Raw genomic sequence first — 15,370 nt, 5'->3', positions numbered from 1 at the left:
GACAAAGGCAACATTGGCTGGGTAGGGGAAAACATCCTGTCTGAAGAAAGACAGAGTGTTGAGAAAACTCCAGAGAGGGAGAGGGAGAGGGAGAGAGAGAGGGAGAGGGAGAGGGAGAGCCACAGACCCCATGAGTCCAGTTGAAAACAATCTGATTAAGAATAAGGAGGGGAGGGCGGGGCCGTGTATCAGGGCTGGGGAGAACAGAGGGCTGCTGAGGACGACGTGCCCACAAAGTGTGTGTGTCTGCGTGTGTGTGTGTGTGTGTGTGTGTGTGTGTGTGTGTGTGTGTGTGTGTGTGTGTATGTGTGGGTGTGTGGGTGTGTGGGTGTGTGCGCGCACCAAAAAGTGAGATGGCAAGCGTTCCACATATATGTATGGGTGGGTGTTTTGAGGCTTTTTCCAGGGGTTGCTGAAGACGTATGTGTGTGTGTGGGGGGACGACGACGACGACTCACATTTGCAGACGCAGGCCCGGTCCATCATCCAGATAAGGGAGGAGCAGTATTCACAGTATGTGGGGATGCTATACTGGGTGGCCTTAAAGATGTGGCCATTGTGCTCCTCCACCTATGGGGAGCAGTTAGACCAGGGAGAGAAAGGAGTCATGTAGAGTTCATACAAGGACATTTCAATTCACTTTTAATTTGTTTTTGAGTGTCCTGTCTATACTGGATCTATTTCTGATCACAGGTCTTTTTTTTCCAAAGAGCAGATGGAGAAGCGTGGCTGACCGGTGGTTTGATAAATTTCTGGATAATAATAAAGTAGGCACAGTGCTCCACAGGGACTGCCAACCCAACCTGGTGCTAAAGAGGGTTAACATGCTGTCTGAGGAGAAAGACCATGAGGAGGGTGACTACGACTTGACTAGGTCATGTTATGAGCATGAACAGGGACTCACAATGTCTGAGTCCTTTTTCCTCCTCTTTTTACGCTCTGGTTTCGGAACCTGGGGAGAGACAACAGAAAACATGATTTCAAGTCTGATAAAAAGCACATATCTAATGCTATTATATACAGCAGTGGAGGCTGGTGGAGGTAGTCATCGGAGGACAGGCTCATTGTAACGCACGGAATGGCATGAGGAACGGCATCATACCAGTGTGTTTGTGCGACGTGATACCGTTCCTCATTCCATTCCATGCATTACAATGAGCCCGTACTCCGATTTCTGCCTCCACCAGCCTCCTCCTGATATAGAGTGAGTCTGATACGATCAAACTGCATGAGATCATCTAAAAAAAAAAACACTTAGGTAACCAACGAGCGGTGCTATCATAAATCATTCATATACTGGACTATATCCCAAAGGAAGCTTATGGATCCACTTCCAAGAGGCCCTTGTATTGATTAAAGAAGTCTGAAATAGAATGTGGTGATGTGACTGACGCTCATCTTATCTTGTTATAGTCATTGTAAAAGCCCGGCTCTGAAGCGTTTAGTTGGATCAGTACCTTGCTGAGGGTGCCGTCCATGGGTTTGTACTCGGTCATGAATTCATCCAGGAACACTTTGAAGGTGTTGACCCACACCTTGACGGGCGACTCGCTCCAGTCCCTCTGCTCCTGACGCATGGTCTTCTCCAAGATGTGCTCAAACAGAGCGTACAAGTCCTTGTAGCGGATACTCTTCCCATCATCCATCTGGGGTGTGTGTGTGTGTGTGTGTATGTGTATTTACAGGACAGGGACAGAAAGGACACTGGGTTAGTAACATGTTTCATCTCAAATATAAGGCTCTGTATACCTGAACCTCAGGGGAGGCTGGTGGAGGTAAACATCTGAGGACCGTTCATTTCAATGCATGGAATGGAATGAGGAATGTTATTTGATACCATTACTCATTCCATTCCATGCATGACAATGAGCCCATCCTCTGATTTCTACCTCCACCAGCCTCCCCTGCTACATGAGTATGAGTTAATTAGTAGTACCGTGGTACTAACCGCCAGGGCAGTGGAATAGGAGTTGAAGATGTTGAGGCGAAACTCCTTCAAGGCCTTCTTGAATACGACGTCCACCATGGTATCTTTCTTACTGTCCTCTGTATCCAGGTCGCTGATCTGGAGGACAAAAATGAAACAATACGCAAGGAGTTATTTAACCATTATTTGTAAAGCTAAGTCGATTAAGATTCTTATTTGCAATGATGACCTGATGTGTGTGTGAATGCGTGTGTGTTTACTGTACATCTGCGTGTTTATGTGTAAGTGCATGAGCATGTTTGTGTGTGTTTTTACCTTTTTCATGAGGAAGTCATTCATGCTCCTGTAGTCGTTGGCACAGGTGAGGATCTGCAGTGCATCGTTCTGCCACTGGGCGGGCTCTAGAGCTACACTGCTGATCTTGACGCTGCGGCGCCTCTTGACTTTGGGAGAGGGCTCTTTGTTCTCCTTGAACTCCCTGGCCCCCCGTTCCCGTTCCAGGGTCAGGTCAGGACTAAGAGGGGGGGACAGGTACTCCTGACCTGCTGGGAGAGAGAAAGAGAGAGATAGAGACAAAGGCAGTTGGGGAAGAAGGTTAGAGTCAATCACTCACAACGTATGTTTTCACCCATGAGACTTCTGATCTAAAGAACATTGTTCCAACCCCTTTAGTGTCAAAGATTTTGAAAGGACTGTATAGGCAATTAGCCAATTGGAGTAATCGCCATACTGACTGGCTTACACACAGAAGAGCTGAGGGGACTACAGTCAGAAATTGAACTGAGGCCCTCATATAACAATTGCATCACATACTGTCCTTTTTCCAGACACACCCTATGACCCCGACCCTTTCCCCTGTACCCACCCTCTGCCAGTAGCGGCCCAGTGTCTCCGTAGTCTCCATCCATGGAGTCAGCCCCACAGATCAGCTTGTCCCTGGACGGCTTCTTCTCACCCTGCTTCGTCTTGCCCCAGAAACGCATCTTACCACGAACCCTGACAGGGTAATAAAGAGAAATCTTAAGTTTGAGTACATAAAGAAACAGTTGGGATTCAACCGCACAAACCTAGTAATACTAGTGATGGCCTATAACTTGGGTCCAGTGTTTTGGTATGGTCAGATAGCGTTGTTAGAAGAAACTACTGGCCCTAGCTATACCAAACCCTGGGTTAAAATGGCTACAGATGAGTACTTGATGATGGTGAACAAACCTTCCATCTGCTTGCGTGTTCTTCTGTAGTGTGTCCACTTTGCCCAGGTCCCCTGAAGACATGGTTTTGTGCAACTTTTTTTGCTCCTCAGAGCTTGTAGATGGCTGAAATGTCATTGAATGGCACAAAATGTCAACAAAGTAGAAGAGAAATAGCCAATGACATAAAGACAGGACTCTTGAATATCTTCCAACTGAGGACACATCCAAAGTATTTTATGCCAGTAGGTGGCAGCAAATGGCAGCACAATGTCTAGTTGTGCAAATACAAACCGGGTGAACTGACAAAGCAGTAGAGAGATTCTGTAAGTACAGTAGTGATGTTCAAACTACAGATCATAAAGTATAAAACAAACAATAAAATAATAACTGCTGCAGACAGTACATTAAATATAATTTCTATGTAGCTTGCCCACTACTAGAATAAAGACTGTGTTTCATACAGGACATTGACAAAGAAGTAGAGACAGAGGTCAGTTAGGTGGTGTGTTAATAATCATCTGAGAGCAGGCCAAAGGGTGAGTGACGACCTTTGACCTGGGGTTCGAGGGCTTGGCTGGTGAGCAGTGCTAATGGTGAGAAGGCTAACACGCTAACACATGCAATGATTGTTATCCAAGGGGAATGAAAGTAGGAGGAAGAGGAAGAGGAGAAGAATCTCTCTATCTCTTAGGGCTGTGAAAGGGTGATATGAGAGACTATGCTGTGGTAACAGATTTGAGAAAGGAAGTGTGTTAACATTGGCAGAGATTACTCTTGGAGGAAGAGGACATTTCTGAACAGAGTCTGCCTTGCATGTATGGCTGGTAAAGCGATCAAATAGCTGGTTCAATGACTAATGATCAAGTATAATAAATACTAATTTTAGATTGAAAATGAATTCAACAGGATTTATATTGGCTATTTCTTCCAATGAAACATGTACAATGTACAGCACCATCATCATGAAAAGAAAACAAACTGTAATGCAGTCTGGTTGAGTCATGAATGGTTATTTCAGAACACCAGACCAGACGACTCATTTCTCAGAATATGCCTCTTGCGTCCACAGTACCACAGAAAATACATTGAAGAGAGGTCAAATCTGGTTAAAGCCTTGTTTTAGTTGGCCAATGCAGTTGAGCAGTGCAGGTCTACCCAGCCAGTGCTGAAAGGGTTAACAGTATGAAAAGATGCCCGTCCTAATGTCAAGCCTAGAGGACCTAGAGAGGGCCATGGCTGACATGGGTAAGTAGGTCTGGGCTTTTGGACCTGGTTCTATTATTACCATTTCGGAGTCACTGAAACAGGGTTCTCTCAAACCCCCCTCGGCAGAGTCTTGTCTGGGGAGGGGGAGGTTGTAATGGGGAGGGGAGGAGGAGAGGGGGGTCTCGCCATCGTATTCGTCATCCTCCGACTCGGCCCCTTGCGAGAGGTTGGGGGCACGGGTGAGAAAGTCGGAGCGTGTCCGCGCCATGCGGGCTTTCTTTTTGTGGGCCACCCTGCCAACCTGGGTTGACCAGAAACGATAACAACATAGGTGAAACACCGCTTTCTTTGAATGCAGCTTAAAGCTGTGGTGGACTTGACCTCTGGGTTAGTCCTGTGATCAGTCTTTCTGTGTGTAACGTCCGTTCTGTCCTTCTAGATATGTTTACACATTTAAATACTGACACAGACACCAACATTGACATAGACATACCCGTCTTTCTTTCTTTATCTATGTTACTCCATCTTTTAAACATGCAAACAAGCACAAACATTAACAAACAAAAACAAGTTTAAACACACACACACACACACACACACACACACACACACACACACACACACACTCACACACTCACACACACACTCACACACTCACACACTCACACACACTCACACACACTCACACACACTCACACACACACACACACACACACACACACACACACACTTTAACATTGAACACCAATGAACCATGTTGTCTCCTAGCAGTTTTTTGTCATTCACTCACCTCCCGTCCTTTCAGTCCTTTAGAAGGCTTGGAGCTTGAAGACAGTCCCTCTTTTGGAACTGTTACAGGCTTTTCTTGACTGACAACATCCTTGTCGAACCTGAAATGTATTCAGATGGATTTGAAAAAATGAAGTTACATTTTCTAATGGAATTCAATAGCTCTAAAACAACACATATTTGTTCTCTGAGACTTTGAGTGGATTATGTTAACTGTTAACTTTTAAAGTTAATTCCTCAGACAGATTGCGGAATACGATCGACTGTGTGTAACAGTAATCCTCAATGTCCTCCTCGATGCTAAGAGGGAAAATGGATCACACGTTACCTCACCACTGCTGGATTCAACTCACTTTGAAAATGATACTTTGTCCTTCGGTGAGAAGAAGATGTTCCCCGACCTGTCCGTCATGCTGACGCTGGCGCCCTGATTGGTTGGGGCCTTCTTGGGGGCCCTCCCTCTGGCTCCTCCTCCTCCTTCTCTGGTCTCCAGGGTGAGTTTTGGTGCCCAGCCGTCCGCCCCAGGCCTTCCCTCCCTGGGCCTCTCTCTGGGGGCAGAGGGGGGAGGAGGAGGAAGCCAGGGCTGGGGGGCACTCTGGATGTCCACCTCAGGAGGAGAGAGCTCTGATGGGGCTTTGGACTCAGACATGGTCCTGGTGGCTGGAGCAAGAGCTGGGGCTCTCTCAATGAGCAGTGAGCAAGGTCTAAGGGGTCTAGCACTGGAGGTCGGGGCGGTTCCAGCCCCGTCTGGCCCCCCCACGCCCCCCCCTCCTTGCCTGCTCTGTTGTATCCTATGCAGAGCTTCTCCTCTATGCTTCTCAAACATGTCCCTCTCATATTGGGCGAAGTGGCGCCTCTGCTTCTCCAGCACCTCCTTCTGCTGGCGGATCTGCTCCATCATCTCTCTCTCGTTCTGCTGCTGCAGGTGGCGCTGTCTCTCCTCCTTTTCCTCGTTCAGTCGTTCAAGCTTCTCTAGGACTGCTTGGTTGGCTCCTGGGACAGGGACGGACACAGGGACAGGGGCGAGGTCTTGGGGTAGTGGAGCGGGGCTGCTTGGTTGCTGTGGAGGCGAAGGGGATTCCCCAGTTTGAGCGGACCCATCTCGGACCTCCACAGGGGGATGGATTATTCCACCAAGATCCTCACCCAAGGGGGTTTCTTTCTGCATGCTGATGACCACCACCACCGGTCGCCGCGACGACTCTCGCCTCTCCTTAAGCGTCCTGGTAATGGTGGTCGTGGTTGCAGTGGTGGTCTTCGAGGTGGTGGCAGCCTCAAGGGGTCGTGAGGGGTCGTCACCTGGACAACGGGCGGCGACCGAGCTGCCCTCATTGGCTGGGACGTAAAAGGTTGGGAGGTAGTTTTCGATCTTGGGCGGAAGGGTCTGGAAGGTGGGTGTGGGGATGACCAACTCTGACGTGGCCTGGCTTTCTGGAGGAGGGGGGACATCAGACTCTACAGCCCTGGGTGGGACATGGTCATCATGCTTGGGGCTGGTGGAGAAGACCTCCCGAGGTGGCTCCAAGTCTGGAGCGACAGAGGAGGGCAGGGGGGACGTAGGCTCCTCTGTATCAGCTGTGCCTGCCCTCTCCCTGGGGGGCTCATCTTCTATGCTGAGCAGCTCGAAGCTGCCCTTGGAGCTCTGGCTGTCGGGCGTGCCCTGGGGGGAACGGAGTGGAGGAGTGGCAGAGGGCACCAGCTCGGCCGACCAGCGCCTCTCCTCGGACGGGGAAGAGGCCCCTCCACCGGTGGCACGGACCTTAAGGAGCTCCAGGCTGAACTTGGCCTGCTCAAGCTCTCTCATACGCCGACTCTCCCTCTTGGCCCTGGTGGTCCTCTGGCTGGGCTCGTCTAGGGTTCTGGTCCTCTCTCTCACCACCACCTTGGCTGTAGCGGTTGTCGTTGAGGCCGGTGGTTCAGAATGAGCTCTAACGGAGCTCTCTGGAGGCCTTGACTCTCTTCCTCCATCCTGTCTTCCTTCCACCCCTCCTTCCTTGATCGTCTCCTCCTGGCTTTCGCTCAGCCTCTGTAGTCTCCTCTCTCGCTCCTCATAGGAGCGGTCCTCCCATGTGCTCAGGTCCAGGCCCATGATCCTCACTGGCTGCTCTTCTTCTTGTGAGAGGCTTGTCTGTCCATTCTGTTGCTGTTGCTGCTGCTGCTGCTGCTGCTGCTGTTCTTGCTGTTCCTGCTGTTTCTGCTGTTCATGTTGCTGCTGCTGTTGCCTCTCGATTGCTTTCAGTCTCTCTTCCTTCAGTAACCTGAAACTGTCAGTCAGAGAGGCATGCTTACAACTGAGCCTATCAAAAGATAATATGATCACTTCCTGGAGTATCACTTCCTTGACACTAGACTAGTCATTTTACAAACACACGAAAAGCCTCTACAATACATTACTGGGAAAAATACTTCCTCTTGAATTTGTCAACTAAAGTGGCAGAACTAATGAAAGAATTCTCTCCTGCAGCTCAGCTGACTGTAGCGACTTTGTGTTGGCTGTTTATATAATTACATTATCTAAACAGGAGACTTTTCAGTTGGCACACTATGAATAAGACCACGTCACCACCGGGCATGGAAAGGGATTGGCTTTAGAATTATGACCAAATACAGAGCATGAACTGTGCAGCAATCTCTCCTTAATCTTGTTTCAAGACCCACTTGAGCAGAAATGATGGTAACACTGAACGTCTTGTGGTGTTCTGTGGCAATGCAGCACTCGGTATTTCTTTTAAATGTCTTTCCTTAAGCATGAATAAGTAATTACAGACAGATTTTGCTACAGTACATGCAATAAAGCATTTGTTTGCTTACAGTAACTATAGAGTAAAATAGAATAGTTCTTTATTTGTTCTACTGTTACAACAGAACTCATGTGATTTTACCTATGTCTGGCCAAGTAGCCTCTGCCTGCTGCCTGCAGCTGTAGTACAGCACCACGCAGCCTGAGGTAGGCCTCTCTGGCCCGGTGGCAGTGCCAGGCTGTCTGGATGACGAGTGCTGCTGTGCCGCGGCGATGCAGCCACAGCCTCCACTCCCTCTGGAGCACCAGGGCAGCCTCCCGGCACAGACCAAACCTCCGACGCTCCCTGTACCCCCGCCAGGCGGTCTGGAGGCACAAGGCTGCCCCCTCCTGGACACTGGGGTCATACTCCTCCTCTTGTTCTGACTGGTAGGCACGCCACCATTGCTGTAAAGGAGAGTTGGAGATGTTGATCAGATGTTGTATGAATCAGTGCTATGGACATTATGGTTCTTACAAGAATAAGGTGTAGTCTCATATGCAAGACACCTTTATCCAAAAGGTCCTGACAATAAACAGTTTGGAGTTTTCAAGCATCACTTTCCAACCCTCTCAGACACCAGAACCACCTATCCACCAGGCCACCAATAGCATTGCATTGATTGTAAATGGTATGATACATTAGCCTAATACACTCACTGAACACTTTATTAGGAACACTATATTAATACTGGGTAGGCCCTCCCTTTGCTCTCAAAACAGCTTCAATTCTTCGTAGCATTGATTCCACAAGATATTGGAAACATTCCTTTGAGATTCTGGTTCATGATGACATGATTGCATCATGCAATTCCTGCAGATTTTTCAGGTGCACTTTCAAGCTGTGAATCTCCCGAATCACCACATCCCAAAGGTGTTCTATTGGATTCTATTGGCGTTCCTAATAAAGTGTTCCATGAGTGCATATCAGACTAGACTACATAATTTAGCTTTCTCTGATTCCATCCTTTTTGTCCTACACATGTGAGAACATTTCAACAGCCTATTTAACTTGATTTGCTGGCAATTGCATGAAACAATAAGAAATTCAATTCGCTTTCCCTGTCAACATTACCACAACACACTAATTTGAAGATTTAAGTTACCTTTCATCAATAATTATTCTCAGAGACATTATTCAGGTTTTGATTCTAGTTCTTACGTCTCTGTCTTTTAACACTCAAAAATTTGATATATTTGTTTTTCTTCAATCAGGCATAGACACTTGATACTGTAGTCTGTTTCCAAAGGACCAATTAGGTGGCCAAATAAAAACATAGAAACTATGAGGTCTTCTCCCAACAGGGAGGAAAGCAGCATTCAACAGGGTTTCATTCAATACCAAGGTTTCCCAGGCCTAGATCTTGTTCAAAGTTTATTTTCATATGTTCTGGGATACAGAGGAGTGTACTGTATGACAGTACAAATTCTTACTTGCAAGCTCTCCTCTTTGAAAACGCAATAGAAACACAAGAATGGCACAACTACTTTCGAACAAAACCTCCTCTTAGACTAAAGCATTCTGTTCTGTTCCAGCCCAGCACTAACACACACGATTCAACAAACAAACTGCACACCCAGCGGTGCTCTAGGACCAGGGTTGGGAACTACTGCCCTGGATGATGTGATGATGGCATAAGAAAGGGACGGTACCTGTATCTGTGTGGCGGCGTGCCTCATCCTCAGGAAGTACTTCCTCTCCAGCAGGGCTCTGAAGCGGCGCTGCAGTGTTACGATGCGTCTCAGGACCTCCCTGTGGAGTAAGGCCTGCAGCCGCTGACGCTCTGCCTCCTGCAGGAACACCTGAGAGGGGAGGGGTGGAGAAGACGTCACACACACACACACACACACACAAGCCTCAGACACTCCAGGCCAGATGATCGAAGCAGGGGGCAGAGGAATGTCAGGTATGATGGGCCCCTAATTATAGAGACACCATCCCAAAGGAATGGCACTGTGACTGGACCCCTCTATCAATGTGTGTGTGTGTGTGTGTGTGTGTGTGTGTGTGTGTGTGTGTGTGTGTGTGTGTGTGTGTGTAATGTCCATAGAGACCCCTGGTTTTATTACATCCTGTTTCATCATCAGAAAAACTGTCTAGGTAATCTAGGGTAATACAGGGTAATCACCCCTTACTATGTCTCCCCCTTATATTGTTTCTATATTTAGCCAATGTCAATAACCTGGAGCATAGGTGCATCATGACCAAATACTAGAATCATTATCACACACTTACCAGATGAAGTATTCATTATAATTGATGGTTTAGTTGTCCTGTAAACTCATATGAGGGCTTATTTATGCACCATGAGGTCAGCATGTCTACTTCCTATTCTGGTTGGTATTCTGCTTTAATGGCAAACAACACAGCAGTCTGAAGAGAAGAAAGGTGAAAAATTAATACCATTGTCTTGCCAACTTGGTATCCATCGGGGGCGAGGTCCACTTGGCCCAGATAGTCTCTGATGCCCTCCTGGGTGGCACTGGTGCCCTCTGGTAGCAGCACGCGGAAGTGGCGGACAAAATCCTGCCGAGAATGAGGAAAGAGGAACAGAAAACATGAGTTAGAAATGTAGGAGACTCAAATCAAAGCTTCACAAGCTACAGAGAAGAGGCCATTGGAGGACAGAGGTGGCCTCCAACTAGTCTTCCATTCACACTTCACTTCCTCACAGGTTTATGTTTCTCCCAGGTACAGAATTGGACAATTAAAGGTCATTCATTGAGTCTTCTCCACTCTCATTTCAGCCCAAATCTCACTTTCTCAATCAGTTACTGACCACTAGTGTAGCTGTGGAGCTCAGACCAGAATCTCAGAAGGAATCCAATAACCAGCACCTTAGCTCAGCTCCACTCTTTAGGTCAACACCAGGGGTGAGATGCTGCCAAGACACATGTGGTTTCCGGGAAAGTCCATGCTGACAATATTGCATGAGGGGGAGGGGCTCACATCATCTCATAAACATGCAGACCTTGACCCCTCCGAACTGAGGCCTGTTGTCCAATCTGATCTCACCACCCCCCGTACTCCACTGGAGGGCCGCAGGGCTAGAGGGGGTAGTCTGACTGGGACACAGATTCCGTGTTTATACAATTACCACCATGGGGCTAGTCTCATTACAGACAATAGAGAAGCTGTGTTCTGCAGACTGATGTCAGCATGCTCCAGACTCTTCATAAGGTGACACACGCTCCAGATATGTTTCATTATAACTGGCCGCAACTCTGAAATATTGGGGAAGTTCTGAAGTGAGGACCCTGGATACTAAAACTAGTTTTTGAGTAAGTTAATGAAAGCACAAGAGACACTTGGGCATTTATTTCATGTTACCTCAAAGTTGCAAAAGTTACGTTTTTTCCCCAGTGACCTTATGTGACCCCCAACAGTTTTAACAAGATCCTTTCATATATATTGGTAACTTTATTTTACCTGACAGGAATAGTAACATATTTTAAAAGGTGACAATATTATCAAATTCATTGTATCTAGGGTTACAAACAAGACAATAAGTATCTGACACCACTTCAACTGTAAACAATGCATTTTCCAACTATACAGTGCCTAGTCAGCCAACCTAGGAATATTCAAATAACACAACAAGAATATATGCTGTCATAATATCCACACAATGCCTTTAGACGATGACATAATTCATACTGTAAAAAAGCATTTCATAGTCACTCGGCTGCCTCCTCAAATCAAATCAAATTCCTTACTAACACAAACAGATACAGCAGATGCCTTTGTTTTGCTCAATGAACAGAAAACAACATGTTGTGAATGATGATCCAGCCTCTTAAATAACTCAAATACACAGGAACAAAGTGGAAATAGTGATGCAGGCTTTGGACCTGACTCTCGAGGTTACTGAGGAAATTGCATCAGGCCCTCCACACCCTCGAACAGAAGGAAGATGTTAATGCGGCCCACTAATGAAGGAATGGAACTAGTTCTTATTGCCTCATTTCTCTTTTTGTCTCAAACAGACTTCCTGCCAGCAGAGCCCCTCTGACTAATGTCTGATGAAGAGACAGTGAGTGAAGATGCTGGATGAGGTAAGGCGTGAGTAACTGTAATCCAAATGAGGATGGGCTGCTGGAGGAGGATGTGTGTTTGTGTGTGTGTGTCTTGTATGTATGTACGTATGTATGTGTGTGTGTGTGTGTGTGTGTGTGTACCGTGTATGTACCGTGTGTGTGTGTGTGTGTGTGTGTGTGTGTGTGTGTGTGTGTGTGTGTGTGTGTGTGTGTGATTCTTATCTTACCTGGAAGGTGTATTTGATGCTATAGCCTGACTGGCGGATGCGTACGGTCTCCAGCATACCCGTGTAGCGCAGCTGCCTCAGGACCAGGCCATCGTTGAAGCGCAGGGGGAGCTGAGAGAGAGAGAGGGAGGAGGGGGGAGAGAGAGAGAGAGAGAAAGAGAAAGAGAGAGAAAGAGAGAGAGAGAAAAAGAGAGAGAGAGAGAGAGAGAGAGGGGAGGGGAGATCATAACTATATCTAATCCTGGTCAAAATCAACTTGTGGTAAACTCTTTAAAAGGCATGGCCTCTGACTCAGACACCCACCTTTTCTGCATTGGAACGGATGCATTTGACAAAGTAGGGTTCTGATTGGTCGAGAGTCTCCATCAGCATATTAAGAGAGGCCTAGAGTGGGACAGAGAAGTGTATGCCATCAACACCCACATATCAAACCATGTTAATAAAGTAATAAACTGCTTCATATTGACTTTGTTGTTGAACTATGGACTTGTTTACAGCAGGTGAGGTGACAGTGGTTGAGTCTGGTGTGAAGAACTGATTTCCTATCTTTACAACCCTGTTCACCACACAATAAAAGACAATGTCTATGATAATAACAGCTAGCATGTGGTTAGCTCCTGTTGAGGACTGTTGAAGCAGAGAGATGGATCCTCTTCCTCTGGAGATAGATAGATAGGTACTTTATTGATCCCCGAGGGGAAATTAAGGCGTTACAGCAGCTCACGTCACAAACAACCAAACAAACCAGTGTGTGTGTGTGTGTGTGTGTGTATTCACACATATACATGCTAGTGTGAATGTGTGTACTGTGTGCATATGTGTGTGTGTCAGCATGTGTGGTAATTTTTTGGTGGTCATAGGAATTCACTTTCCCCCTTCCACTGGGAAGATTAAAGCAATCAGCCACACAACAGGATGTGGGAAGTGAAGTCATCCACACATTGTGCCCAGGCTTCCTGCCAGAGGCTTGTTGTGGGGGCGTTCACGTTCACGGTGCTTTAACCTCACCCTAGCAGTCAGGAGTCATGGCCAGGGAAGACAGGCAGGAGAGAAAGACATAACATCGGAGGGAAAGAGAGGGTGATTACAACTATGATAAAGGCCTTATTTAAAGATGAGTGGAGGTCTTTTCTTCTGCTTTGATCGTCTGCCAGGTCATATTGTCTCTGTTGTGTTAACACAGAGGGATGAGGATGTCCATATTGGATAAGAATCAATATTAGAGCATAGGAATGTTGTGTTCATTGCTTCCCACTGGCTGACACTGTGAGATGTTGTCAATTGAGCTTAAAATTCCTGATTTAGGATAAAAAGAAATATTTTCCTAACTGAGATATGTGCGTTTTCTGGCCTAGAAGGGGACATGGTTACGACCTATAAAATGTTCATTTTTTTTACACCCAGACATGATGCCGATGATGGACGTATTTTGGCTGGGATGTAAAACTACATCATACTTGGATCATACTGGGATCGGACAGACAGTGGGAGGCAGATAGACAAACTGTGGGAAGACAGGCAGACAGAACAGGGTTGGACGGGCAGCTGAGTAGTGGTACACACCCTGGACTTCCAAAAAACATGGGTACCCACAGCTGGACTCACCACCACACAATTTTCAAACCAACACTGTTCTGCATACACGTTTTCCATGTCATGTTTATTTGAATGTGATTCAGACCTGGGTCAACCATATGTAAATAAATAAATAAATAAATAAATAAATAAATAAATAAATAAATAAATAAATAAATACCTTCAACTATTTTAGCTGCACTTCATTTAGTTTGCCTGGTTTAACGAAACTCATGAAAAAAATCCCAACGGTGCAAGCTCTGAGGCTAAATCAAGAACACCTAAAAAAAACCCACTGTAAAGTATCTGACATATGTATGTGACCGAAATCTAGCGCGAGTGACCTCTGACCTGGAACTGGGCACTGATGCTGGGCGGTTTCTTCTTCTTGTGGAGGTGGAGGAGGGACTTGGTGATGCGGTCGTGCAGCGTCAGGTTACTGAGGTACTTGAGAGACTTGACATCCAGCAGGTGCTGTGGTGACGCAGAGCAAACCCACTGTCAGACACTAACCCTGTAACTAGAGGCTCAAACGACATCACATACCATATCGATGACAGCAAGGTCGCTTACCTTTGGAAGACTGGGCTTTGATTTGTAGTTTTTATTCCTCCTGTAAACAAACAAAAAAAAAAGAAAAAAGGGAGAAGTTGATTTGAATGACTTTTACATGGACAAAACGCAAACCCACATATACAGCACTCTTCACAAGGCCTGAGGAGGGCAGATAGTGTAGCATCCATACGAGGAGCGGCCTCTCTGAGGGTCTGTTCTGGCACACTGCCGACCGGATGTCAACAGAAGTGTTGGGGGAGCAGTGGTAGTGACCAGCGGTACTGAGGACACACTCACATGAGGATGCCGTGGGCTCTCTCCAGGAGCTTGCTGCTGGTGGAGTTGAAGAAGATCCCATCCTCCTCCGCGTTTGAGCCGCTGGACGACGAGAGGCGACTCTGTCGTCCTGCGCGCCCGTTCCAGCCCAAGCCCGGAGACTCCCTGGAACGCACACGAACACACACGCATGCACGTGTGCGTACACAGACACAGACACAGACACAGACAAAACATAAGGTCAAATGGACCCAGAAGTTCCAAAAAAACATTTTAAAAAGCAACGGTTTTCGACCAACATTTACAGTGTGCAGAGGCCGCAACATGTGATGTACAGGAATATGACACCCGGTCTACTCCAAACAGACCTCAACATAAACCTGGGTCAGCTGACCACATGAACACAAACACTAGGTTTGTATCAACACAGTGGTCAGAATGGGCTTCAATCCAGCGAAAACCATTTAACACCAAACCATTTTCACAAGGGGGGAGAGGAGAGGAGAGAAAGACAATCCTCTACTGTATTACTCCATGTCCTCCATGTCTACTTATGATATCAGGACAGGGGAGTGGGAGAGCAGGGGGCTATCCATCATGGATTCCACTGTGCAAGGCATCGCAGCAGGGCGGTCTGTTTTCACGCTCTGGCTCCTAAATTATAGGATCTCTACTGCTGTGAGGCCACACACAACGCCACGTTAAACTTGTTAGCCGTGTGGGAGCACATGTATGTAACGGGGGCCTCAGTCGATGGGGTCTGACACGTGTCCATGGAGAGTTGTCATGGGTAATAAAGACTCCA

The 15,370-nt window shown here is 46.9% G+C and overlaps 1 protein-coding gene across 9 annotated transcripts in view; it reads right to left on the bottom strand.

Annotated features, from left to right (window-relative positions):
* Positions 1 to 15,370, bottom strand: part of myo9aa (myosin IXAa) — a 95,743-nt gene that overhangs the window by 7,120 nt on the left and 73,253 nt on the right. For 2 of the 9 annotated variants that reach the window (XM_083680625.1, XM_083680631.1), the window contains 18 exons: positions 14,587 to 14,730; positions 14,308 to 14,347; positions 14,086 to 14,232; positions 12,463 to 12,543; positions 12,160 to 12,270; positions 10,299 to 10,421; positions 9,548 to 9,697; positions 7,998 to 8,302; positions 5,469 to 7,379; positions 5,117 to 5,216; positions 4,406 to 4,627; positions 3,140 to 3,243; positions 2,793 to 2,923; positions 2,243 to 2,472; positions 1,937 to 2,065; positions 1,458 to 1,646; positions 905 to 952; positions 459 to 570 (listed from right to left, as the gene is read on the bottom strand). In XM_083680625.1, coding sequence (XP_083536751.1) covers positions 459 to 570; positions 905 to 952; positions 1,458 to 1,646; positions 1,937 to 2,065; positions 2,243 to 2,472; positions 2,793 to 2,923; positions 3,140 to 3,243; positions 4,406 to 4,627; positions 5,117 to 5,216; positions 5,469 to 7,379; positions 7,998 to 8,302; positions 9,548 to 9,697; positions 10,299 to 10,421; positions 12,160 to 12,270; positions 12,463 to 12,543; positions 14,086 to 14,232; positions 14,308 to 14,347; positions 14,587 to 14,730 — 4,277 coding nt within the window. The remainder of the gene's footprint in view (positions 1 to 458; positions 571 to 904; positions 953 to 1,457; positions 1,647 to 1,936; positions 2,066 to 2,242; positions 2,473 to 2,792; positions 2,924 to 3,139; positions 3,244 to 4,405; positions 4,628 to 5,116; positions 5,217 to 5,468; positions 7,380 to 7,997; positions 8,303 to 9,547; positions 9,698 to 10,298; positions 10,422 to 12,159; positions 12,271 to 12,462; positions 12,544 to 14,085; positions 14,233 to 14,307; positions 14,348 to 14,586; positions 14,731 to 15,370) is intronic. The other 7 variants (XM_083680627.1, XM_083680626.1, XM_083680628.1 and 4 more) reach the window with 7 other exon arrangements.

The sequence above is a fragment of the Argentina silus genome (assembly GCF_951799395.1).
Source record: "Argentina silus genome assembly, chromosome: 11".
NCBI classification, from domain to species: domain Eukaryota; kingdom Metazoa; phylum Chordata; class Actinopteri; order Argentiniformes; family Argentinidae; genus Argentina; species Argentina silus.
The sequence above is the reverse complement of the archived record's forward strand: the minus strand, read 5'-3'. Positions and strand labels throughout refer to the sequence as shown.